The sequence below is a fragment of the Esox lucius genome, chromosome 14, assembly GCF_011004845.1.
Source record: "Esox lucius isolate fEsoLuc1 chromosome 14, fEsoLuc1.pri, whole genome shotgun sequence".
Lineage (NCBI taxonomy): Eukaryota > Metazoa > Chordata > Actinopteri > Esociformes > Esocidae > Esox > Esox lucius.
In genome coordinates, this window is record NC_047582.1 from 20504451 (window position 1) to 20530995 (window position 26545).

Sequence of the window (26545 nt, forward strand, 5' to 3'; positions counted from 1 at the left end):
GTACTATTCAATGACAGTTGAATCTAATCTAATCGTGGCCTGTAGGTGATGTCATACTCTGTAAAAAGAGAATGTCTTGGTGATTCCATTCATTATTATTAGTGAATGCATTCCATCGCCTTTTTATAGTTACTTTGGCATCAGATAGGTTTCCCTAAGTTTTATTTGGCCCACACTTAGCTCCAATTTAATGTGTGGTGTTTTCTAAACTTGTATCATGTTCATTCAGCTAGAAGTTATTTGGGCATTTAAACAAAAAGCGGCAATAAACATCTGGTCCAATAGTGACAATGTGGTGCAATCTGTCTAGCAGCATTAACTTTGGTTTTGTTTACATTACGAGAGAGAAAATAAAACGTTAGATAGACTTATCTTAGTTTGCATAATCCTATCTATAGTGTTTGAATTTGCCCCGGCGTGTTGGAGATGTGACGCTGTAGGATTGTGGCCGTCAAACCAGGAAAAAGGGAGTAATATGCATGCACAGAAACAGTTCTGACACTCTTGGCTTCACACTCTGGGGGTCTCTATCCAAAATGTGGCACACTCTCCCTCAGAACATAGCGTCTGGAGCTAACGTTGTCTCCAAGTTTCCACATATATGGATAGCGTCTCGAATCTGTTTCGGACGTACAGTAACAATGTGCCAACCTTGTGTTCCAGCAATGACTCAGCATCATATATTTCTGCAAAACATGGAAACTGATGCATATCAGTACAAGTCTTACATCAAGAGGTGAAATGCAACAAAACCAAAACAAAACAAGCTCTCACAACCTATAAATGGTTTGTTGTTCGACATTACTTTAGGAGACAACCACATTAAAGAAGAGTAAAGCAATATCCAGTGGACACGTCCCTGCTATGAATCAGAGCGCAGCTTCTGCGGGACAGAAAAGGGTTTGTCAGTGGCTGCAACGGTTTCTCATTCTCCATCTTACATGTCTTCTGCTTTTCATCACTATCTATCCCTGTCACTAACCTTGACCTTTTTAACGGTGACACCTTGTGGGGAATATGTGAGTCAATACAACAAAGAGATTGCGTTCTACATAATGTATGGGATACATTGTTACATCTCATACATAGTTAATGTGGGAATCTTAGAGAGCACTATACACGTAGAACAGGTTGCATTGACAGAATTAAGGACTTAAGACATCTTTATTCACGCTTCAATATCTTCCTATAGACTCTGATGATTCTGACGATGATGATGGGGATGGCAACTACCTCCACCCTAGCTTGTTTGCTCCTAAGAAGAGCACTCGCCTTGAGGAGCTGATGAAGGTAAGTTATTGTGTGTACTCTTTGTAGCCCAACATAACCTCCACCATATGCTATATATCTTCCCTGTGGGTTTCATTTATTGTAGACAGTCTGAGAGCTGCATCTGGGCTGGGATAATTGGATATGAGAGAGCAGTATTGTTAAAAACACTTGTGGAATCCCCACGATATTGCTTTGGTCTGTTCTATTTAGACAAATCTTAGCTGCGGAAGGAATAAAGAGACCATACAACCACGCAGTCTGAAGCCAATTCTGTAGCAGTTATCTCCCATCCATAGAGGGTTTGCCCATTGAAGCCAACCGGCATTTTACATTTTTTAAATGTTTAAATATTTGCTAATTGCTGCATGGTTAGATTTGTAATGTGCAAAATCCTGTACACGACTGAATTAATGGCACATTACTGTTAAGTTGTTATAATCCTTGGCGGGAGTAGGCAAATCTACACCTGTGTGGAACAAAATATTCACTTATTTTGTTTCTACCTGGTAGTTAGTTGTACTCGCCTGCTGTCCCAGGTCAGGTCTAACCAGTCCTTGATTAGAAGGATATGAAATCAAACAAACATCTTTATTCATAATTGGTCCTGATTTCACAATATCTTACTTAAAAGTGTATTCCTTGGTTGGTTGGTTGAAGATGAGCTGTTGTTAAGTTTAGAATATTATCCGGCACAAATGTGTATTATTATCTGTTGTTGTTGAAAAGAGCATGATAGTTAATAAAATGTAACAACCATTATTTCCTGGTCTTGTTCACTGTTCTAGTGATCTGTGTGGCCTGTCTGTTGTCTGAACCAAATCCTGTGTTTTAGCCCCTCCAAGTAATGGACCCAGACCATCCACTGGCAGCGCTGGTCCGGAAAGCAAGGCAGGAACAGAACGGAGGTGCCGTTGCCACTGCATCTACTGCCATGGCGACCAAGCCAGAGGAAGTGCCAGCAGAGCCAGCTGTGTCCACCGCAGCCGCAGAGTACCCAGCTGACCGTGAGTACAGCTTTTCATATCTAAAAGCCTCCCTGGGACATTGTGAAATCCAATACCTGAGCATGGGTCATTTTTGTTTGTGGATTCATCTTCATATGAATTTGGTCCTGGTCCACTAAATTTCATTCCCAATTTTCTTTTAAATTCCCTATGTTGAGCCTGCTGGTGGCAAATTCATCTGAAATAATGATGTCTTATGACGTCTCTGAGCATGCAAGCACATGTTTAACTCCGTATTGCAGTTTATGGTTTGGGCAGTCACGCAACCTACACAGTGATGTGTTGATGGGAGTTGGAGAATCAAGATGAACCACAGGTGACTGGGTTCAAGTCCATCAGACAGGCCTCCATGAAACCCATTGTAGGCCAAAGTAGATCAGGCTGCCAAAACCCAGAGGAGGTACCACAGCCCTGCAACCTGCAATAGTTGACTTCAGTTTGAAGTCAGACTTTCAAAGGGATATCAAGGGTGTTTGGATCCTGCGGGAGAATTATACACAATACACTGAAGATCATGAAGAATAGCTGAATTCTGTACTAATATTTTACATACACATGGGGAGAATACATGGTTGCTTGTCAGGTTTCTGACTAGAATGCAGTCAGATTTCATTTTATATCAGGAAGGACCACACGAGATAGCAGTGGTGAGGAACAAAAGGCTACACGGCCCTCATGAGAAGATGTTTCATCCTGGCGAGGTGAGCACTTTGATGACCCCCACATAGAGACAAAAAGTTCCCAGTAGAACACTTCTATTGAAATGAAAGGTAGCACTTTGAGCCTATTCAAAATTTGAAATGTCCTAAAATGAAAGAATCCAACGGGGCAGCTGCTCAGAAATTGGGCCTTACCAACCGGGTTAGCTTTAAATGTTTGGGTTTGTTGTTTTTAAGCTCTATTAGCCCATCTGTTCTTTAGCCTAGGTAGGGGTGGCAGGTATATGGTTTTGGGCCCTGCATCTACCCGTGTTACAGGCTTGTTTTGTTATCTATAAAACAACTTTTTATAAAAGACAATCGCAGTGTGCTGCAAACCTTTGGCCCAGATAAGGCTAGCCAAAAAAATACCTGACCCAATAGATTAGTAAATCTAATAAAGAGTGGAGCAAAATTACACCAGATAGACTTAAAAGGGAAATCAAAATGTTGGGGAATTTTAAAATACAGAAAATTATGTAGGAGAGAGCAACTTATGGTGTTGCTCCTTTAATCTCTCATACCAAAGGAAGCACTGCATTTGCCGCCCTGAAAATCAGCTAGGCCTGCACAAGTGAAAGACATCCTTGCTAATGAGGCAACCAGAATAAGTGATGCCAAGTGAGTTGAACTGATGACTATCTAGAGGACTCTTACATTGATGTAATGAGATATAATAAATAACACAAAGTTACCAAAGTCTTTAACATAAAGAAGATCCTCTGTACCTGCCTCTACCTACTGTATAGATAAGGCTCTTGCAGTTGAGGATTGTACATTTGGCAAATGTTTCTGATGTGCAACAAGCAATCTTTATGAATGCAATATTGTCACTGTATACATATTATACTTAGAAAAGAGAACAATTAATTTAGATTTTGCTGCTAGAAATCTCACTAAACTATTCACAGTTCCTTATTTTACTTTTTATTTAATTATTCACCCTATTAAATTTGAGCCCCACCTGTTTCTGCAGCCACATTGGTTGGTCAGGATGGAGAGGCAAATACCAAAATAACAATGCCCTTTTTACCAATGTGCACTGCTTGGTGCCCTCTGCTATGTAATCCACATTATTCTCTTGCATTAGGTGGATATTCTAACCTGGAATTATGTTAGCTGGCTATAGCCGCTATTGGCTGATCAAGTAAATAAAAAGCTGTAAAGTGTTAGTTGTCGGCCACATTGTTCAGAAGAGAAAAACCATCCGGCTATAATTTTGCTCCGGTACGGCTCAGCCATAATTATGCTTACCCCATTTAAAATATTTAAATGCCGAACAACACAGTGATTTTGCGGATACTAGCGTAACTGCAGGTGCAGAAAAGAAAAACCTAATTGAAATGTACGTACTAAAGCATACTCATGTAGAATGTCAAAATCCTTTTTAATGCCCTCCTTAAGCCTGCTAATATTTGTGCTTCCAAACAATACGTTGTACACCCACAGTGTGACGAAAGGAAAAGGAAGTCTGTTACAAGACTATGTAAGTAATTTAATGACATTAGGTGTGTTTAAAAAAAAAAAAATTATGAATTTATTAGTCTTATGAAAATGGTCAAACAAATAGTGTGTATTTATTACTGTGTATTTCTCCAAACGACAGGAAATATTTTGCCTTTCAATAAAACCTTGAGAACATTGTTCTTGATCTTATGGAAGTCTTAGCTAACATCAGGAAATCATTTTTGAGAAAAAATTGTATGCTATGTGTCCTCAGTGGCGGTTTTAGAGATTTGGGGGCCCTAAGCAGAGACTGGTTGAGGCCCCAACATCATTTATTTTTGACCTTGTTTTCCTTGAAAGCCATACCAGCAATATTCTGAACATACCTTCTTTCTTTATTGTTGAATGGAACTGCCGCTTCTAAAGACACTTGCACTGCTGCCCCTTTCAGTTGAGTACAAAATTATTATCAGAATACATACATACTGCCTTATAAGATCAGTGAAGCACAAATCACTTAGCCACTTTGTTCAAGTGTACCGTTTCTTGATCATGATTGATCCAGTGCATTCCAGTGCACCTTATCTGTAAGCTGGGAGGGCCCATATAGCTGGACCTGCCTTGGTGAGGCAGGGGAGGATAAACGACAACATCGCTATAGCATCAAATTCAAAATGGGCATGTATTTTTTTCAAAAATAATAATTTCTTTCAGTTTTCAACATTTGATATGTTGCCTTGCTGCTTTTGTCTTATTCAATATAGGGATATAAATTATTTGCATGCCCTTGGAGAATTGGTAATATATGTACCGTTTGTATCCCGAACAATTCTTCTGGCAGTTTTGGCTGAAATCTTTCTTGGTCTACTTGACCATGGCTTGGTTTTAAGAGATCCCTGAATTTTCCACTTCTTAAGTGATTGAACAGTACTGACTGGCATTTGCAAGATTTTGGATATCTTTTTATATCCTTTTCAATCTTTATAATGTTCCATTACCTTGTTACGCAGGTCTTTTGACAGTTCTTTTTGTTCCCCATGGCTCAGTATCTAACCTGCTCAGTGCATCCACGTGAGCGCTAACAAACTCATTGACTATTTATACATAGACACTAATTGCAATTTAAAAAGACACATGTGTGGGAAATTCACCTTTAATTGCCATTTTCACCTGTGTGTGTCACATTGTGTGTCTAACAAGGCCAAACATTCAAGGGTACAAACTTTTGATCAGGGCCATTTGGGTGATTTATGTTATCATTATGATTTTAAAGGGAGCCAAACAACTATGTGATAATAAATGGCTTCATATGATCACTATCCTTAAATACAATTTTAATTTTTTTTCATATTTTCAGAATCAATGCCAGAATTTCATAATTGCTAATAGGGTATGCAAACTTATGAGCGCAACAGTATGTTATTGCTTTTTGATGATGCAGATGTAATAGAAATTACAAGTGCAATGGTTGTTATTTTGTGTGGGCAGTGATGTTTATTGTATTATCACAAATGGATGTGGTGGTTTTACCATTCATGATTCCTGGTTTAAAGGTTAACTGATTTTATTCTATGATTTTTGTTCGTTGAAATACTTATCCTTAAGATTTTGCCTGGTTCATTTTCTGAGCTGCAGTGGCCTGTTTTGGATGTGCTGACAAATTCCATTCTCCTCACTTGTTATTGACGGCAGTGTAACATTTTTTGTGCTGAACGGTATTGGGAAAAATCCAAAGCTATTAGTCTGGGTGCCTCAAGGATGTTTTCTCCCCTGAATAAAGACATCATTCCCCCTCTCTTATGGCAGGCATGCACGCATAATAATACGGTTTTCTCCGGACTAGTGCATCTACACTGTTTCTCCGGACTAGTGCGTCTACACTGTTTCTCCGGACTAGTGCGTCTACACTGTTTCTCCGGACTAGTGCGTCTACACTGTTTCTGTGGACTAGTGCGTCTACACTGTTTCTGTGGACTAGTGCGTCTACACTGTTTCTGTGGACTAGTGCGTCTACACTGTTTCTGTGGACTAGTGCGTCTACACTGTTTCTGTGGACTAGTGCGTCTACACTGTTTCTGTGGTCTAGTGCGTCTACACTGTTTCTGTGGACTAGTGCGTCTACACTGTTTCTGTGGACTAGTGCGTCTACACTGTTTCTGTGGACTAGTGCGTCTACACTGTTTCTGTGGACTAGTGCGTCTACACTGTTTCTGTGGACTAGTGCGTCTATACTGTTTCTGTGGACTAGTGCATCTATACTGTTTCTCCGGGCTAGTGCATCTAGTACACGTAATGGGCAGCTCCCACTCACTTGACCCAAACAAAGAAAGACATTCTCTTTTATTCTGCTCATATTCAGCAACTCTAACTTTAGCTTGTCGTTATAAATAATCATAAATTACCTCTCTCTCATTGCTGTGGAAACAGAGAAATTGTCCAGTACTTGGGAGATATGGCTCAAACAGAGTGTGCTGATTTGTCTTAATTAGTGGGACTGGACAAGTTCCACTGGGAGGGAGGGAGTGTGTGAGAAAGCTAATTTTCTCTACGCCTCCAACATTGATGCCACCACCACAGCGTGGCACTGACATTCATTTTAATGCACTGGCTTACAGCAACAAGAACATTTTGGAGAGATTCTGCTTCTGTAGATCCAACTTTGCTTTCAGCGTATGTTGCCTGTTCTTTGGGAGAATCCCTCTCAACTCTGGCTGAAGAGGATGAAAGGCACAAGAGTAATAGATCGCTCAACGTGGTCCTCCATTATCTGCCAATGTGGGACATACTGAATGAGAATAAGACGATACGTTTGTCTTACTCTCACCTTTGTGCAGCATTCAAGCTCCTGTGATTTCTATGAATTTTACTTCGTACTATCTGTAATATCCTGCAGCTCAAATGTCTCAACCACATGCTTTTTTGGTTTCTCTAAATCCTGCAGTATAAGATATTGTTGTTTTACATAGCATTGAGTTTGTGGAATATTTCATCAGAGTAGTTATGACTTTTGTCCTTTCCTTTCCGGAAAAGACAAAAGTCATAACTGCCAGTATTACAAACAAATGATGTGTGTCATTAACGAGCACCCGTAGACAGTGACTCTGAGATTTCATCATAAAACACATGCCTGCATCAGCTAAATTGGATCCAGCCTTGTGTAGTGTGCACCTTGGATGCTGGCCTTCTAGGCAGAGTTGCAAAGACAAATGCATATCTCAGACTGCCCATTGAAAAGAAACGATTGAGATTGGCTAAAGAACTCAGACACTGGACCGAGGAAGATTCAAGAAAAAAGGCCAGCATTCTAGAGTTGCCTCATACCTGTTGACATTGAGACTGGTGTGTTGCGGGTACTATTTTATAAAGCTGCCAGTTGAGGATCTGTGAGGTGTCTTTTTCTCAAATTGGACACTGTCCTTTTGCTCAGTTGTGCACTGTTCTGTGAAGGGAGTAGTATACAACATTGTGTCAGGTCTTCAGTTTCTTGATAAATTCTCGCATGATATAGCCTTCATCTCTCTGAACAAGAATAGACTGACGAGTTTCAGAAGTAAGTTCTTTGTTTCTGGATGTTTTGAGTCTGTAATCGAACCCACAATTGTTGATGCTTCAGATATTCTGTTAGAATAAAGGAGTCCAGTTTTATTGCTTCTATATTGATCAGCACAACAGTTTTCAGCTAGGCTAACATAATTGCAAAAGGGTTTTGTAATGATCACAGCCTTTTAAAGTTATAAACTTGGATTTTCAAACACAACATGCTATTGGAACATAGAGTTGCTGATAATTGGCCTATGTAGATATTCCATAAAACATCAGCCGTTTCCAGTCATTTACAACATTAACAATGTCTACGCTGTATTTCTGATCGATTTTATATTATTTTAATGGACAAACAATTTGCTTATTTTTTTTAAACTAAGACATTTCTAAGTGACCCCAAACTTTTGAACGGTAGTGTACGGATTTCAAAAATACAAACTTTAAGGGACACAATAATGTTTGTGTTTTTGAGACAGGAATTGGTTCAAGTCATAAGCTTTTTCTAAAGTAAAATCCTAGTACTCCTGATGAGCCGGCGGATGGTGTCCTGGGGGTGGGGGGGGGGGGGGGGGGGGGGGGGATCTCCTCCCAGACCAGGATCAGGACATCAGTGAGCTCCTGGACAGTCTGAGGCGTATATATTTTTGTATATATTTGTGTTGCTCTATGTGGTTCTCGCATTCAGACGTCGGCTCTGAGGTTAATCTGCGCCAGGATCAGCGTTACAAGCATATACATCTCTCTACAAAGTCCTACATCTTAATAGTTTTTGCCGGACACGTAAGGCCAGCGGCTAAGAAGAGCGAATGTATCTTACTGATTGACTGACTGACTACCTCTTGTTAAATAGCGTAGTGGTTAGAGAAGCAGACTTGTGAACTATAGGTCCCGAGTTCGTATCTACTCACAGGCGAAGCAATGTACGCATTATGAATAATTCCATATAAATGAAAACTTTGCTGGCTAAAACTGTTAGTATCTACATTATAGTCAGCCTGAAATAAAACAGTTTACGGTTATATTGCGACTGTTTCTGGTGGATTTTCGAAGTTTGCATCCGTGCATGTGTTTTGGGTCAGGATAGACAAACACCTTTGCTGGCTTAAAATACAGTCGTTACGTAAGCCTTAACTAAAACTGTATACGGTATATATTCAGTCTCGCTAGCAATTGCTCTATTCTTATAATTCCTAGGAAATTAGTAGATACTAGTAAGCCTATTACTGGCTAATAGGCTGTTAAAACGGCCAGTGGCAAAGAAATACAGTTCATAGACGCTATGGTGGAAGTGAACTTAAAAAGAAACGTTAGTCAGTTTAACACAATTCTCAATGGAGTGTATCGACTGCTGAAACGTGTAATGCCGTGGCGTAGTGGTTAAAGACAGCGCCTCTCATCTGGAAGACCTAAGTTTGAATCTATTGAAAGCAACAACATTTATTAATTATTTCTGGTAGATTCCACGATGCTCTACGTCTTTTCACTTGATGAAAAAGTTAGTTATCGTCGCCTTTATCATTCACAAAAAAAAGAAAAAAAGTATGTTGTTTTGCCATGAAAGAAAAAAATACATTCTTATGCCATGAATTGAAATAGCTTTGGCACACTCGCTAGCAATTGCTCAATACTTATTACTATTCCCATAAGTTAGTAGATACCGGTAAAGCTTATTACTGGCTAATACGCTGTTAAAATGGCAAAGTGTCAAACGGCATACATAGCAAGCAAGCAAGTTTATTTATATAGCACAATTCATACATCGAAGCAATTCAATTCTATAAAAAATATATATGTCAAATACAATAACATGTAAACAAATACTCAAATGAAAACATCAAAACAAATGAAAACATCATCCTAATAAAAAATAGAAAACAATGATTAAAAATGGGATAAAAACATAGGAAGCTCTAAGGCTAAACAGTGTGGTTTAAGTTTAAGTGCTCAGTCATAAACACGTGAAATGAGAAGTGTTTTTAACCTGGATTAAACAATCTATACGTTTGGGGTGCGTCTAAAATCTTCTGGTAGTTTATTCCAGTTGTGTACCGAAGTGCTAAACGCAGCTTCTCCATGTTTAGTTTGGACTCTGGGCTCTATTAGCTGACCCGTGTTCATGGATCTAAGAGCTCTGCTCGGTTTATATTCTTCAAACATATCAGAAATGTAATTGGGTCCTAAACCATTCAGAGATTTATAAACTAAAAGCACCACTTTGAAATCTATTCTGTAACTGACTGGAAGCCAATGCAAAGATTTAAGAACCGGAGCGATTTGCTCTGTTCTATTGGTCCTGGTGGACATTCTAGCAGCAGCATTCTGAATGAGCTGTAGCGGTTTTACAGTCTTTTTGGGGAGTCCAGTTAAGAGGCCATTACAGTAGTCAACCCTAATAGAGATAAAACCATGGATGAGCTTCTCGTGGTCTTTTTGGGACACCAAGCCTTTGATTCTGGCTATATTATTAGATGATAGAATGCTGTTTCGTTCTATCAGAACACCAAGTTTACACACTTGATCCTTTGTTTTGAGGGCCAGAGAATCCAGCTCTGTACTAATATTTATTTTATTTTTGTTGCCAAACACAATCTCATATCTTGCTTTAATTGTAGACAATTTTGGTTCATCCAGGTATTTATGTGCTCTGTACAGTGACACAGAGCCATATATATTTGAGTATCATCGGCATAGCTGTGGTAGTTAATGTTGTTCTTCTGTAGAATTTGGCCCAGATGTAGCATATAGAGATTGAAACGAAGATGTCCGAGAACTGATCCCTGTGGAACTCTGCATGTCATAGCCACCCTATCAGATTCATGATTACCAATGGTGACAAAGTAACTCCGGCCATCGAGATAAGATCTGAACCAATAAATGACCCGGAGAGACCTATCCAATTTTCCAGCCTATCTATAAGTGTTCTATGATCTACAGTGGCAAATGCTGCACTGAGATCTAATAGAACCAGAACTGTTATTTTATCAGAATCAGTATTCAGCCGTATATCATTAAAAACTTTAATCAGGGCCGTTTCAGTACTGTGGTGAGGTCGGAAACCTGACAGAAATGTGTCTAAGAGACCGCTTGAGGTCACAAAATTGCTGAGTTTATTGAAGACAACCTTCTCAATGAACTTGGCTATGAAGGGGAGATTTGATAGAGGTTTATAGTTGTTCATTATAGATGCATCCAGTGTTCTCTTTTTTTAATAGGGGCTTAATGGCAGCTGTTTCTGGAGATGTTGGGAAAATGCCTGATTGCAGAGAGCTATTAACTATTTGCTGTAGGTCCTTTGTTATAGAGTTAAACAAAAACAAAAAACATTAAAACTCTGATGGCAGTGTGTCGAGACAGCAAGTGGAAGCTTTAAGATGTCAAACTGATTTTTCTAGGGATTTTTGATCATCTTGATCAAATGCGACATACAGTGGGGAGAACAAGTATGTGATACACTGCCGATTTTTGCAGGTTTTCCCACTTACAAAGCATATAGAAGTTTTTTATCATAGGTTCTCTTCAACTGTGAGTGAATTGTATGATTTTTAAGTAATTAATTAGCATTTTATTGCATGACATAAGTATTTGATACATCAGAAAAGCAGAACTTAATATTTGGTACAGAAACCTTTGTTTTCAATTACAGAGATCATTTGTTTCCTGTAGTTCTTGACCAGGTTTGCACACACTGCAGCAGGGATTTTGGCCCACTCCTCCATACAGACCTTCTCCACTCCTTCGTTGCCCTAGCTGTGTGTTTCGGGTCGTTGTCATGCTGGAAGACCCATCCACGACCCAGCCCATCTTCAATGCTCTTACTGAGGGAAGGAGGCTGTTGGCCAAGATCTCGCGATACATGGCCCAATCCATCCTCCCCTCAATACGGTGCAGTCGTCCTGTCCCCTTTGCAGAAAAGCATCCCCCAAAGAATGATGTTTCCATCTCCATTCTTCACGGTTGGGATGGTGTTCTTGGGGTTGTACTCATCCTTCTTCCTCCAAACACGGCGAGTGGAGTTTAGACCAAAAAGCTCTATTTTTGTCTCATCAGACCACATGACCCTCTCCCATTTCTCCTCTGGATCATCCAGATGATCATTGGCAAACTTCAGACAGGCGTGGACATGCGCTAGCTTGAGCAGGGGGACCTTGCGTGCGCTGCAGGATTTTAATCCATGACGGTGTAGTGTGTTACTAATGGTTTTCTTTGAAACTGGTCCCAGCTCTCCTCAGGTCATTGACCAGGTCCTGCCGTGTAGTTCTGGGATGATCCCTCACCTTCCTCATGATCATTGATGCCCCACGAGGTGAGATCTTGCATGGAGCCCCAGACCGAGGGAGATTGACTGTCATCTTGAACTTCTTCCATTTTCTAATAATTGCGCCAACAGTTGTTGCCTTCTCACCAAGCTGCTTGCCTATTGTCCTGTAGCCCATCCCAGCCTTGCACAGGTCTACAATTCTATCCCTGATGTCCTTACATAGCTCTCTGGTCTTGGCCATTGTGGACAGGTTGGAGTCTTTTATACAGGTGCAGTTAATACAGGTAATGAGTGGAGAACAGGAGGGCTTCTTAAAGAAAAACGAACAGATCTGTGAGAGCCGGAATTCTTACTGGTTGGAAGGTGATCAAATACTTATGTCATGCAATACAATTCTCATTAATTATTTAAAAATCATACAATGTGATTTTCTGGATTTTTGTTTTAGATTCCGTCTCTCACAGTTGAAGTGTACCTATGATAAAAAAGTACATGCTTTGCAAGTAGGAAAACCTGCAAAATCGGCAGTGTATCAAATACTTGTTCTCCCCACTGTAATAACCAAGTTATGTCTTGGTGGTCATGGTGACGGTACAGATTCCTTGTTAGACTGTGTATTTCTGATTGTCCGTCTTGAATAAAGAAACACGCAAATTCAATGCATTTCACTGTGGACATGAGTTCTGATGCTATCTGCTTCATTGGCTTTGTAAGTTCGTAGACCATGACAAATAGAGTGCGGGTATTGTTGATATTCTTGTTGATCATTCCCAATAAATGTTGCTGTCTGGCCCTGCGAAACGCATTGTTGAAGCTACCAAGGCTTTGTTTGTAGATGTGAATTTGAAGTTTAGTTTTCCACCACTTAAGTTCTGATTTCCTAAATTCTTTTTTCAGGGCACTTACCATCATGATGGTTTTCCATGGGGTTTTCTGTTTGCTCATATTTTTCTTTACCTTTACCGGTGCAACACGATCCATGACATTCAATATTTTTGCATTAAATTTATCCAGGAGTACATCAACTGACTCAGCACTTATTGTTGGAGAGATGGCTATGGCTTCCATAAACTGAGCATTGGTACTCTCATTAATGTACCTTTTCTTAACAGAAACAAAGTTTACCTGAACATTCGGGGTGATAAGTGATTCAAAAAAGACACCAAAATTGTCAGACAGGGCCAAGTCTTTAACCATAACAGAGGAAATATCGAGACCTTTAGAGAGAACCTGATCTAGAATGTGGCTTTGCGTGTGTGTACGCTCTTTCACATGTTGAGTGAGATCAAAAGTAGTGCAAAAAGTTATTAGGCTTTATTTTCTGTACCATTATCTATGTGGATGTTAAAATCCCCTGTAATAATAAACAAGTTATAATCAACTGATATAACAGAGTAGTTCAGCCAAATCATCAATACAATTTTCAGAATATCGCGGAGGTCTGTAAATGTTTACAAACTAAATTTTGGGGTACACTTCAATGAAAAGAGAGGTATTCAAAATAAATAAAATTACTTGGTGTCTTTCCTTTCCATCTTTGAATAGGGCAGCCACTCCTCCTCTTTTTCAGGTGCTGTCTCGTTAAGGATAGTAGCACTACAATCTTCTGTTAGATTTTATGTTTCTCACTAAAATGTGGCTAAGTTGTAGGATATTATAATGTAATTTACCAAGAATGATTTGTTGGCGAGAGATCTGATATTAAGTAAAGCCAGCTTAATAGATATAATAGGGGTTCCTGGACTAGGTTGACGTGTTACAGTTAACAGATTAGACAAGTGTACTTTATAGGTTGCATGCTCACGATGCCTACTATTTCTAATCAACACAGGAATAGAGATTCTGGGTCCTAGCTTGTAAAAGTAAAACATGCTATTTGTGGTGGAGATAAACTTAGTAAGAAATGTTAGTCAGTTTAACTGTATCAATGTCATTCACGAATGGCCAATTAACTATTAAAACGGCCAGTGGCAAAAGAGGATTTGTTCAGGATATACATATGCCGGGTATCAGTATAGACAAGAGGCTATTCTGACAGTCATCAAATGCACAGCTCCGTGGTGTAGTGGTTAACTACACAGCCTTTCACGTGGACGACCCGGGTTCGAATCTTGAGATGTCAACACTTTCTGTTGCGGGCTGGCTGAACTAGGCTTGCCTGGTTTCTTGTTACAGAAAATATGTAAGTGTATAAGCATTCTTTGTTAAAGGTTAAGCTAAATTAGCCATTTCTTACATGCCTAGTTGAAACTTAATGGTTAGATCTCACCCAAACTTCAGAATCTGTCCACCATTCTGTAGTGAAGACCTTTTTTTCTGTTATAGTAGCATGTGTGTGCAGTATTTATTTTCTAAACCTACATCAGTCCAAACCTCTACATCTTATTGCCAAATGATCCGTAGAGAAAGAGGTCCATGGAAGCTTATTAGAAATTACACATGACAGGCAGAGGCATTTGTTGAATTGGAAATGACTGACTTCTAAAGTGTGTTTCAAACCTTGAACAGTACCTTGAACACTACACGTTGCTTTGTTGAGGTCATTCAACAACAGAATTACCAACTATGGCTTCAGGAATCTCATCCCACACAAATGATGCAACGCCACCCCCCTCAAGCTAATTAGTGACAATTATTTAAATGTATGTTCTGTGGATTAAGTAGAGCGAGGAAAAATATATTTGCAAAGAATGTCATAGGATGTAATATGCTTGTTCAGTGTTTGTAATTGCTCGGCAAACCTTGTGCCAATCTGTGTAATTTTATGAATTCATGGAAATAATGTACATACTAACTGATTGTTATGGCCCCCCTTGATTTTCTTTTGCAGGACTATTCAGATATGAGATCTGTACATCCATTCACAGTGACCCACTAACACTCCTCTGCTTAAATAGTATGTCCATTAATCTGTGTCAACCACCCATCTTTAAATACTTTCTCATCCTAGATTAATTTATAGAGGGACACTTTTGAACTGTAATGTAGCAGAGGGAAGCTGGATACAACCAATAATTGTTTCTCAGCAGAGCAAGCTGTTACCCTGCTGGCCATGTACTGTTATGCATATATAAAGTGGGCTGTTTTATTAGCCAGCAGATGAGCTCCCTTGTTCGCAGTCCAACCTTATGTTTTGCAAACATTTTGCAGTTTTTCTCCTAACAGAGCTGCACAGAATACTTTTTTTTTGTTATTCTGTTCTACCATCCCCTGTCTGTTTTGGATTGGAACCCTAAGTTCTGTGATGTGAACATTTCCCCAGACATATACTATCTTGATAAGTATTGACTGGAGAGACCGGCTTCTTGAACCCAAACAATGCAGCAGAGAGGTGTTAGTACTCATGACTCTACTCAAGAGACTGCCTATGAAAATGATTACCGCTGAGTGGCTGCAGAACGAGCAACACTTTTCTCTTTATCTTCTGAAATTCATGGTTTAGAGAGGAAGAACAGACCTTCATGTCTGACACACCCAAGGCCACATTTGCCAATATTTCATAAAACCTATTTTTTATTTTTTTTTTAAATGAAAGATGGAATTCAGAATGTTAATATGTGTAGGAATGGTATTATTCCTCCAACAGTCTTATAAGCGTCATATGCACACCGGTTGGAGATCACAGTTGAAAAATACCTATTGGTTTTAGCCTCTGTGCTTGTTCACGATGGAAACTTGGATTTTGAAAGGTCCCTAGTTAACAGTATCACATAGAAATAAAGGGAGTTATGTTAGCATAGTTGTACTAGTCTTATGATATTGCTTATTATATGCTTATTGTTTATTTTACTGATGATTGCTCCTAAAACAGCGGGAATCAATTGACTCATCCATGGGCTATGAAATGCCAGACTGATCCAGCTGAAAAGGGCATTTTGCCAAAAACCTGTGGGGGTAAGGACTGGAATAGTATATGTTATCTTTGTTTGGCTTGCTTAAGTAGGTTTAAATATTCTCAAAACTCCTATAAGATTTGTTTTGGGAAAAGATCTGCTTAGCCAATCTGTGCTTTCTGCAAATAAGTCCCATCTGTCTATAAATACGCGTAATTCAGATTATTGCAGTTTGTGCCAAATCTTGGAACAGGGAGAGAGATCTCCCATTCAATTTCACATTATTATGTTACATGAATTGACAATGGACACAGTGAATTAGAAAAATTATGATATTATCGCCTTCACAATTTAACACATTTTAACTGTTCCGAGATGTCACCTAGTCTATAGATGGTGCTGGTTTTATGATTAACGGAGTTAAATCAGCTAATAATGTGTAGACACAGAGTATGCATTGAATGGAGATTAATGACATGCAATACTGAGCTTTTTACATAAACACAAACATTTGAACATACTAGTACTGCGTTGTTTCTTCATAATACATGGACTAAACCACTAGTTAGCCAGCTATGAAATACTATAAATAAGCTTAGCTGGTAATTCCTCTACCTAAACCCATGAACATGAAGGGTGATACATTTTAACAACTGGGAAAACAAAATGATTTATTTTGAAATGATACAATGACTGAATTTCTGGAACAAAATTCCGGAACAAGGACACATGATTGAATTAACTAGTACCAGAGTTACAGAAACCAGAAAGTGAGGAGGAAAAAAGGAAATGCATGTGATCCAAAGTATAGCAAGATATATGTAAAGCATAGGATTGTCGCTTGGGCATGGATGGCTACAACTGCAAATGGCTCACTTGTCTTCATTGATGACTGCCGAAGTAAGCAGGGGGATGTATTCTGAAGACAGAGACTTCTCGTCTGTTCACAACCTACCAAAAACCTCAGTTATTTAACATTCCTCATTAAATAAGGGTTAATAAACAACTCATTCTGTTTAACATTTACACCAACAGTTTTTCTGAGTTTATAATTTTCATCATTCCAAATATCCATACAAATATCCATGGAGAACAGATTTTGAGCTTCTCAAGTCCATTTCAATGATTCAATCACATCAGATTCAATAAACGTGTAGTTCTATAAATATATCGTTTTGGAGCTTCTGGCAAAATAAAAAGTGTCGTTCTTTCAAGAATCTGTAGGCTACTGTTGCTGCTTTTTCATACAGAAAGTAAATGGTAGATTCAAATGACATATTCTTGTTATTATTCTGCCAGGTAAGTCTACTTTTTGAGAACGTTTTTTGGGGGAAAGTGATAACGATGGATTGATTCCTGATATTTTTTAAATTGCATTTGTAGTATTTTTCTTGGATCCATAATCTTGATGGTGTGTTTTATAGAGGCTGTCTGGTGTCGTATACTTGAGATTTGTTATTGGGATTTTGTGTTGGAAACATGAAAACTGCACTCAGAAGTAGGCTTTGAGCTACCAGTATCTCGCAATCAAGCTGCTGGAGACCCGTACTCTAAACTTGTTGGATAATGTTTCATTATGCAGCATGGACCAAACACACTGCCATAGCAAATAAGTGGAAAGCTCTTGACTGGCCAAGTCTGTAGGCAATACCTTTGGAGTACAATGTATGTTTTACTCATTGTCTGGGCAAAATTGAAGTAGCAGTTCCCTTGTTCCACCAACTTACACTGGTCACATGGTTGCATCATGGCTGTGCAAGCATTCAATATTTGAAAACATTCATGGTTTAAGCAGAATTTTTGTTAAATGAATCCACAGTGGTATATTTATTACACCGAATTGAGTGTTTTAGTTGTAAAAAAAAAAAATCTTGTTAGATCTCATCTCATAGGTCCCTCCCAGTCTTTAGTTTGACTAAACCTTTCTCAACTAAAATGTTTTGTGTGGTGAAATGAACACATCCTTGTTCTGAAACACAAGGCATTAGGGCTGAGGTGGTCGGACGCCGAGGAGCCTTCTGGGCTCTCCATGCTGTTCTTAAGGTTGGATGTTATCAAAATTTGCTTTCGTAACATTAGCTCCCCTGCTTAATCCTGCTGTCAAATAACAGTTCAGTCAAATCCTTTAGCATGTAAAATAGCAGCATGGATCCTCTTGGTTCTCTTTCTTTGTCGTTGAGTCTCTGTGTTGCTGTGTCCTGTCTCTGTCCCTTTCAACAATTGTTTATTTTTTCATATTTTTCCTGGATGCAGCAATTGAAAAGATTAGCATCTGTCTGTGAACCCTATTTTATGGCACGGCATCAAGAGGGATGGAACAAATAAATATAATGCTTCTGACTGATGGCTCTACTACACGATGCCAGCCTCGTGCATATTGGATTGGTCTTTGTAACAGTCGACAAGGGCGCTGACTGCTGATTCAATATCTTCCACATTCCCCTTTGACAAGACAGCCCTCATATTCTCCATCACTCTGTCTCTTGCTCACTCATTCATCCCCTTTTGTCTTTCTCTGTCTTGTTCGCTCTATCAAGGAGGGAAACACTGCCACAAAGACCATGTTGAGTTAATAATGCACAAGAACATATCAGCAGGCTCACACACACCTTCACAGAGACATACAGCCACATGCTGAACTGAGTACACTTATTAGCTCATTCCCCCAGTCCTGCCGTAGTTGTTGATGATTAGTCATATAAAACAGAAGAACATTAAATTACTCCACTTAATACTTAGTTTTAATATTGTTTTGAATCGGAGCTGTCAAGGAAGTAACATTTTGAAAGACCTCAATATTCTGTGTCCTGTGGTGACTATTTAGAAATGCTCTGTGGGTCAGTATGTTTTGTGTTTCTATAGACAGATTGTTGTAAGAAATCTGCTTTTTGGCTACATGTTGATAAGTTATTGGGCAATCGCTGAAGGGGAAGACCGAATGACTGATCATTTCTGGATAGTCACCCCAGGGGACAGAAAAACACTGTGTTATTTAGCCCACTGCTGTGACACGTTAATGTTGTCAGAACAACCTTTTCTAGCTCTTACTAGAAATCAATTACATGGTAGATGCAGAATGAATTATTAGACCTGAAACTGGGATATTGTCATCACAGTTTGACACACTATTTGAAGCAGATGCCACAGTATTGATATAAGTCCAGCATTCACAGGAACCCTTGTGCCATTGCATGATGACAATACCACACTATTAACATAGACTGTTTGCTTAGGAGTGGATCCTTCAGTGGTTCTGTTCATAACATGACACCACGGTCTGTGCATCGCTTATTCATTCTTATTCCTGTTGTAAATTACTTTCCTTGACCTACTGACGTGCTTTTGTCTTAAATGGGATGTGTGATTCTATAAGAGGCTTTGTGAATTTTATTGTGTTGTTTTGCATATCCTCTTTTAAATGCATGATGATTTCCAACAAGTTTATCCTAATTATTAATGCTGGGACAGAACAAAAGACTGGAGGAAATTATCGTTTTTCCTATCCCCTGCTGACAAAGTAAATTTAATTAAGTGGATGATGATCCAGACATAGATTATTTACATTTTTAATTTGTATCAATCAGCAAGGGTAACTTCCCCTCCCTGCCTTCAGGCAATGCTCAAACCCCACATCCCTATCCAGGCTCTTTGTTTTGCCACAGGCAGGTCCCGATCAGACCAGTCAAAACCCTTCACTGTCCCATAAGTTGGAACCAGCTTCCCCTTGAGGGTAGAAAAGCAGAGTATCTGCCCATTTTCAGAAAATATCTGAAACCCTACCTTTTCAAAGAGTACCAAAAATAACTCTACACCCCCCTATGTTGTATGGTTAACACTTGCTATGTTTATTATGAGGATTATTTGTAATATCTTTTTCCCAGCTAACTTCTGCCTATAACTAATTCATTGAATGGAGTTTACTTACATCTACTGTGTGGTGTGGTTGTTCCGCTTAGCTTCTTAAAATGTATTGACCAAGTGTTAGTCAATCTGGGAAAGAGCATTTGCCGAATGACAAACATTTAAAATCTTAAAACCGATCAGTGTTTATTTTGATTTTCTTGTCTCTGCCTTCTCTGTGAGAGAGGTTCTGTGAGAGAAACAGAATCCTGTTAGTGATAAGCCCAGACCTGAATTTAAATACAGTACCAGTCAAATGTTTGGACACTCCTACAAATTCAATGTTATTTCTTTATTTTAACTGTTTTAATTGTAGAAAAGTAGTGAAGACATCAAAACTATGAAATAACACCTGGAATCGTATAGTTACCAAAAAATACACTAACTAAAACTTAATTTATCTCATTTCATGATTTCTCATGAAATATAGTCTTTTTAACACTTTTTTTGGTTACTACTGTATGATTCCAGATATCTTATTTTGTCTTCACTGTTGCACAATGTGGAAAATTAAATAAAGAAATACCCTTGAATGAGTAGGTCTGCTTTTGTACAGGGGTGTGTGCAAAAATAGAGAAAATTATTAGCATGATATTTTGATAATTTCCTCTCTGACCTCTAAACAGCTAACATGGCAGCGATGTATTATGGGTACTGCATGCTTCCTGATGGGACGTACTGCCTGGCCCCGCCTCCCCCAGGGATTGATGCCAACGCCTACTACAGCTCCCTGCCCTCTGGTAGCATGATGGCTCCACCATCTTCCTCTGGAGCCCCTCCTCCTCCAGGGACAACACCACCACCTGAGCCAACTACACGGATCATCTACACAGCACCTCCGACTACATTTCCCGTCAACCCACCACCAACTACAGTTACCATGATCTCATCACCAACTTCAGTTCCCAGCCAGGTCCCAGTCCGCATCTCAACCCCTCCTCCTGCTCCTGTTATACCTGCTGCTGTCATACCAGATAACAGGTATGTGGACATTTATGGGAGTGGATATTTTTTCATAATCCTTAAACTCCTTATTTAACCCCCACATAATGCTTCACCTCCCCCATCTCGCTCTCACTCTCTCTCTCTTGCTCCCCCCCCCCCCATCGTCTTTCTGTCATCTGTCAGTTCACGACCCAAGGCTCCAGTTGCCGTGTCAGCTCCAGTTACTGGGGCAGCGGCTGCCATCATCCCCCCGCCCCCTGACATTCAACCAGTTATTGACAAGCTGGCTGAGTATGTGGCCAGGAACGGTGTCAAGTTTGAGACCAGTGTCCGGGCCAAGAACGACCCACGGTAAGCCATGCATAGAAACCAGCACATCTGCTCTTCACTGTACTGAATAAAGAGGACAACATACTTTACCATATGTTTAAGTGGTTGTATGTGTCTATCTCCATCACAGGTTTGATTTTCTGCAATCTTGGAACCAGTACAACAGCTATTATGAGTTCAAGAAGCATTACTTCATGCAGAAAGAGGGAATCAGCTTGCCAGAGGTATTATTCTGCTTGTGTGTGTGTGTGTGTGTGTGTGTGTTAGACCTGGGGAATATGGACTAAAAGTCATATTAGAATAATTGTGATAAGTGACAGGGCTTTAGTCTGACGTTTTCCTGTAAGATGTTAAAGAAATTGACTTACTTTTCCCATATGCCACAATTTTACTGTCAAAAGCTCTCAAGGACAACACTATTCAATTCACTTATTTTTGTAGACCTAAAATCTCCTGACATTTTGTTTATCGATCAAAGGATTATGACAACCATTATCAATGTTGTGATTTAAAGATGCTTTGCTGTGTTGTGATTATTTAGATATCTTTGCTGTAGTGTGATGGTTTAGGGATGCTTTGCTGTAGTGTGATGGTTTGGGGATGCTTTGCTGTAGTGTGATGGTTTAGGGATGCTTTGCTGTAGTGTGATGGTTTAGGAATGCTTTGCTGTAGTGTGTTGGTTTAGGGATGCTTTGCTGTAGTGTGATTGTTTAGGGATGCTTTGCTGTTGTGTGTTGGTTTAGGGATGCTTTGTTTTAGTGTGATGATTTAGAGATGCTTTGCTATAATTTGATGGTTTAGGGATTATTTTCTGTAGTGTGATTATTTAGATATCTTTGCTGTAGTGTGATGGTTTAAAGATTATTTGCTGTAGTGTGATGGTTTAGGGATGCTTTGCTGTAGTGTGATGGTTTAGGGATGCTTTGCTGTAGTGTGATGGTTTAGGGATGCTTTGCTGTAGTGTGTTGGTTTAGGGATGCTTTGCTGTAGTGTGATGGTTTAGGGATGCTTTGCTGTTGTGTGTTGGTTTAGGGATGCTTTGCTGTTGTGTGTTGGTTTAGGGATGCTTTGTTTTAGTGTGATGGTTTAGGGATTCTTCGCTGTAATGTGATGGTTTAGGGATGATTTTCTGTAGTGTGATGGTTTCGATATCTTTGCTGTAGTGTGATGTTTTAGGGATGATTTGCTGTAGTGTGATGGTTTAGGGATGCTTTGCTGTAGTGCTATGGGTTAGAGATGCTTTGCTTTAGTGTGATAGTTCAGGCTTGTTTTGATGACCTACTGTCTGATTTAATCATGGTTTATCAGAAAAGTAGCTGAAATGTTGCTTGAGTCAACAATGTTTTTAAATGGGTGGGAGAGTGAAGGGAGACAAAAAGTGACAGGGCACTGTTATTGTAGACAGCAGGTTAATGCACATTACAAATCTGCATGAATGTTGTGTTGCCTTATTACTGGAAATTCCCCACAAGGACATTTTCTTGGGTAAGAAGAGGCCAGTATCTGTTTTGTTTATTGTCCCAGCTCTGTGCGTGCGAGTGTCTTTTCCCTCCCCCTGAGCAAAGTGTGTTTTTGATAGCATTTTGTTTGGATGGATGATATACCCACTGGGGATGGTTCTTTAGTCTTTCACTGGCAAGTTCTCTGGGTTGTTTTTTTAAATGTTATATTCTGCCATTATATTCTACATAGTTGTGCCATGTGATAAATGTTTTGCACATTCACTTATAAATATGGCCATTTTGACTTTTGCAAGCATACACTCACCTAAAGGATTATTAGGAACACCTGTTCAATTTCTCATTAACGCAATTATCTTATCAACCAATCACATGGCAGTTGCTTCAATGCATTTAGGGGTGAGGTCCTGGTCAAGACAATCTCCTGAACTCCAAACTGAATGTCAGAATGGGAAAGAAAGCTGATTTAAGCAATTTTGAGCGTGGCATGGTTGTTGGTACAGAAACCTTTGTTTGCAATTACAGAGATAATACGTTTCCAGTAGTTCTTGACCAGGTTTGCACACACTGCAGCAGGGATTTTGGCCCTTCTACAGATCCTTCAGGTTTCGGGGCTGTCGCTGGGCAATACGGACTTTCAGCTCCCTCCAAAGATTTTGTAATGGGTTCTGGTCTGGAGGCTGGCTAGGCCACTCCAGGACCTTGAGATGCTTCTTACGGAGCCACTCCTTAGTTGCCCTGGCTGTGTGTTTCGGGTTGTTGTCATGCTGGAAGACCCAGCCACAACCCATCTTCAATGCTCTTACTGACGGAAGGAGGTTGTTGGCCAAGATCTCGCAAAACATGGCCCCATCCATCCTCCCCTCAATACGGTGCAGTCGTCCTGTCCCCTTTGCAGAAAAGCATCCCCAAAGAATGATGTTTCCACCTCCATGCTTCACGGTTGGGATGGTGTTCTTGGGGTTGTACTCATCCTTCTTCTTCCTCCAACCTTGACGAGTGGATTTTAGACCGGAAAGCTCTGATCCCTCACCTTCCTCATGATCATTGATGCTCCACGAGGTGAGATCTTGAATGGAGCCCCAGGCCAAGGGAGATTGACCGTCATCTTGAATTTCTTCCATTTTCCAATAATTGCGCCATCGGTTGTTGCCTTCTCACCAAGCTGCTTGCCTATTGTCCTGTAGCCTATCCCAGCCTGGTGCAGGTCTACAATTTTATCCCTGATGTCCTAACACAGCTCTCTGGTCTTGGCCATTGTGGAGAGGTTGGCATCTGTTTGATTGAGTGTGTGGAGAGATGTATTTTATACAGGTAAAGAGTTCAAACAGGTGCAGTTAATACAGGTAATGAGTGGAGAACAGGAGGGCTTCTTAAAGAAAATGTAACAGGTCTGTGAGAGCCGGTATTCTTACTGGTTGGTAGGTGATCAAATTCTTATTTCATGCTATAAAATGCAAATTAATTAATAAAAAATCATACGTTGAGATTTATGGATTTTTGTTTTAGATTCCATCTCTCACAGTTGAACCTATGATAAAAATGACAGACCTCTACATGTTTTGTAAGTAGGAAAACCCGCAAAATCGGCAGTGTATCAAATACTTAGTTCTCCCCACTGTAGTTAAAAAGTCTGAATGTCTTTATACTAGTGTTGGAACTTAAGGCAAATTTAGCTGACAAACAGTGTGTGGTCAGTACCTCTGTTGGTAACATTGTCAGAACACATCTAGACAGCTGCATAGGATTGCTTGTGACAGTGTGGGACCTATTACAACCAGACCCCTCTTGTCTTCGGCCAGACAGAAAATAAGATTTTACACATTTTCACATTTGTGTCATAATCCCCATAAAACCTAGCAGTGAAATGCAAGTGATCCTTGCATTCTTACACAATTAATTTATTCATTCAACCTCAGATAAGGTCTCTGTTTCTTGTGGGCTTACACCACCTTGCCGTTTTAATTGTGTAAATATATGTAGAACAATTTGTATTAATATTGGCTAAATATAAGCAAATATATTTTTGTAGTATCAAGTTTTGCTGCTAGCTTTTATTGGGATTTTGATGTGTTTCAGTTTATGGCACACAACATAAAAAAAAAAAAAACACTAAGTGCAAGCAACAATATTTAAAAAGACGATGACGAGATGGGCTTTCTTTTTTAGGTCTGGTAAAAAAACAAATGTAATGTTCCTCTTTGGTTACAGACACCATATTGTAGAGTTTGCTATGCACGTCACCACTGTATTTGTATAAATTATCATGATATCATATTGCAAGGTATGCATAGATGTTTGTAGACCGTTTTTATCATTTAATAAAAAAATTCCATTTGAAAGCTTATCTATCTAACAGCACACTGTAATTAGAATAGTTAGTGGCTACAAAGCCACAGAGCCAGAGGCATTCCTACGCAGCTGTCAATAAGTATACGAAAATACAAATTATATTATGATTTTGTTCATGATTATCATCTTTGTAAAATGCATTCATGTTCTAATAAATGCAATACTTTCAGTTCATTTCTCAAGTTTAATAGCCCAAATTTACCTCAAATTCTTGCTTTCCGAAAAAAAGAAAATAACATCATATGCTTTACTTTTGTAGCTTTAAATGTCAGAATTAAGATGGTTGTTTACAGCATGCACATATGCTCTAGTTTTGATAGAATGGCCTGCCTTTACAGCGGCTCACCTCAGATTAACTCAACAGGCATATGCCTACAGGACGTTGTTTTTTTTATTCATTCAGAGTCTCATGACCAAACGGGTACAAATTCACACTTTATTCCTCTGTCTCTCTCTCTTTGCCCATCTGATTTAAAAAATATAACCTTGGTTATCTTATAGCAACCCTAAGCCTGTGAATTATCCACTGGGCCATGAAAAGCAGTTAACCGTGCATCCTTGGTTTGTTTGGAGTGGGGGGATTATATATTTGTAAACTTTCTCCTGTGATGTCACCCAACCTACTCGCGCTCTGTTCTTCTCTCTGATACCAGTGTAGCACTCACAAAACACATTAAACGTGATAAGTATTTATTGTTAAACGCTACTTGAAAGTCAGTTGACACAAGGGTCATCCTCAATAAGCATTTATTTGCATGGTTGACATTTGAAAGCTATTATAAAGAGAATACCGTTGGTTGGCTATTAGTGGAAATGCAGTTTGCTGGTTATTTCTAATGGGCTCAGGTGGGAGGGAGACCTAAGTACTTAAAGATATTCTAAACAAAGGATATCAAGGGTGAGCAGTAATAGACCAAGAGACAATTTAAATATCCATTTGCTTGCCAAGTGCTTCATTGTTTGTTTGTACCCCTGGCAGTAACAATGCCTGAGCTGATAACATTACAGTAAAGAAATTATATAAAAAAGGCTGTTGCTATGGATATAGAGTTAGTGTCCATGGCCTCTTTCACAAAGTTAAGGATCAACATCACGTTCTTCTCATGTGATTTTAGACACATTCCTTTCTGTCATTTTACCTGGCCCTTCTCTGTATCGTCAGTCAATTTAATATAATGTAGCCCCCTTTCCATTAAAATTATTTGCGACTGGGCTATTTGTCTGGTCTTGTGGTGTAAACGTGGTGGTGTGAGTATTCTGTGCTTCTGTCACTGAGTGTTTACAGGGAACACTGAGGCTATACCCACTAAGTATTTTTTTTTTTGTAGGCAGTGATGATTTATGCTACAGTGGCAATGATGATCTATGCTATATTTGGTGTTCACTGCAGGCCTACATTGCATGAAACTATTTTTCATGAGACTTACTTTTTTTAATTGTTCTATCTGGTCTGTAACAGCACACCAAATAAGTAATTGCCAATTATCTTTTCGTATTCAGTCCA

The 26545-nt window shown here is 39.4% G+C and overlaps 1 protein-coding gene across 2 annotated transcripts in view; it reads left to right on the plus strand.

The window, feature by feature from the left end:
- Nucleotides 1–26545, plus strand: part of sfswap (splicing factor SWAP) — a 109044-nt gene that overhangs the window by 12725 nt on the left and 69774 nt on the right. For both annotated transcript variants that reach the window (XM_029125079.2, XM_029125080.2), the window contains exons 6-10: nucleotides 1193–1290; nucleotides 2105–2276; nucleotides 20581–20935; nucleotides 21083–21250; nucleotides 21360–21453. In XM_029125079.2, coding sequence (XP_028980912.1) covers nucleotides 1193–1290; nucleotides 2105–2276; nucleotides 20581–20935; nucleotides 21083–21250; nucleotides 21360–21453 — 887 coding nt within the window. The remainder of the gene's footprint in view (nucleotides 1–1192; nucleotides 1291–2104; nucleotides 2277–20580; nucleotides 20936–21082; nucleotides 21251–21359; nucleotides 21454–26545) is intronic.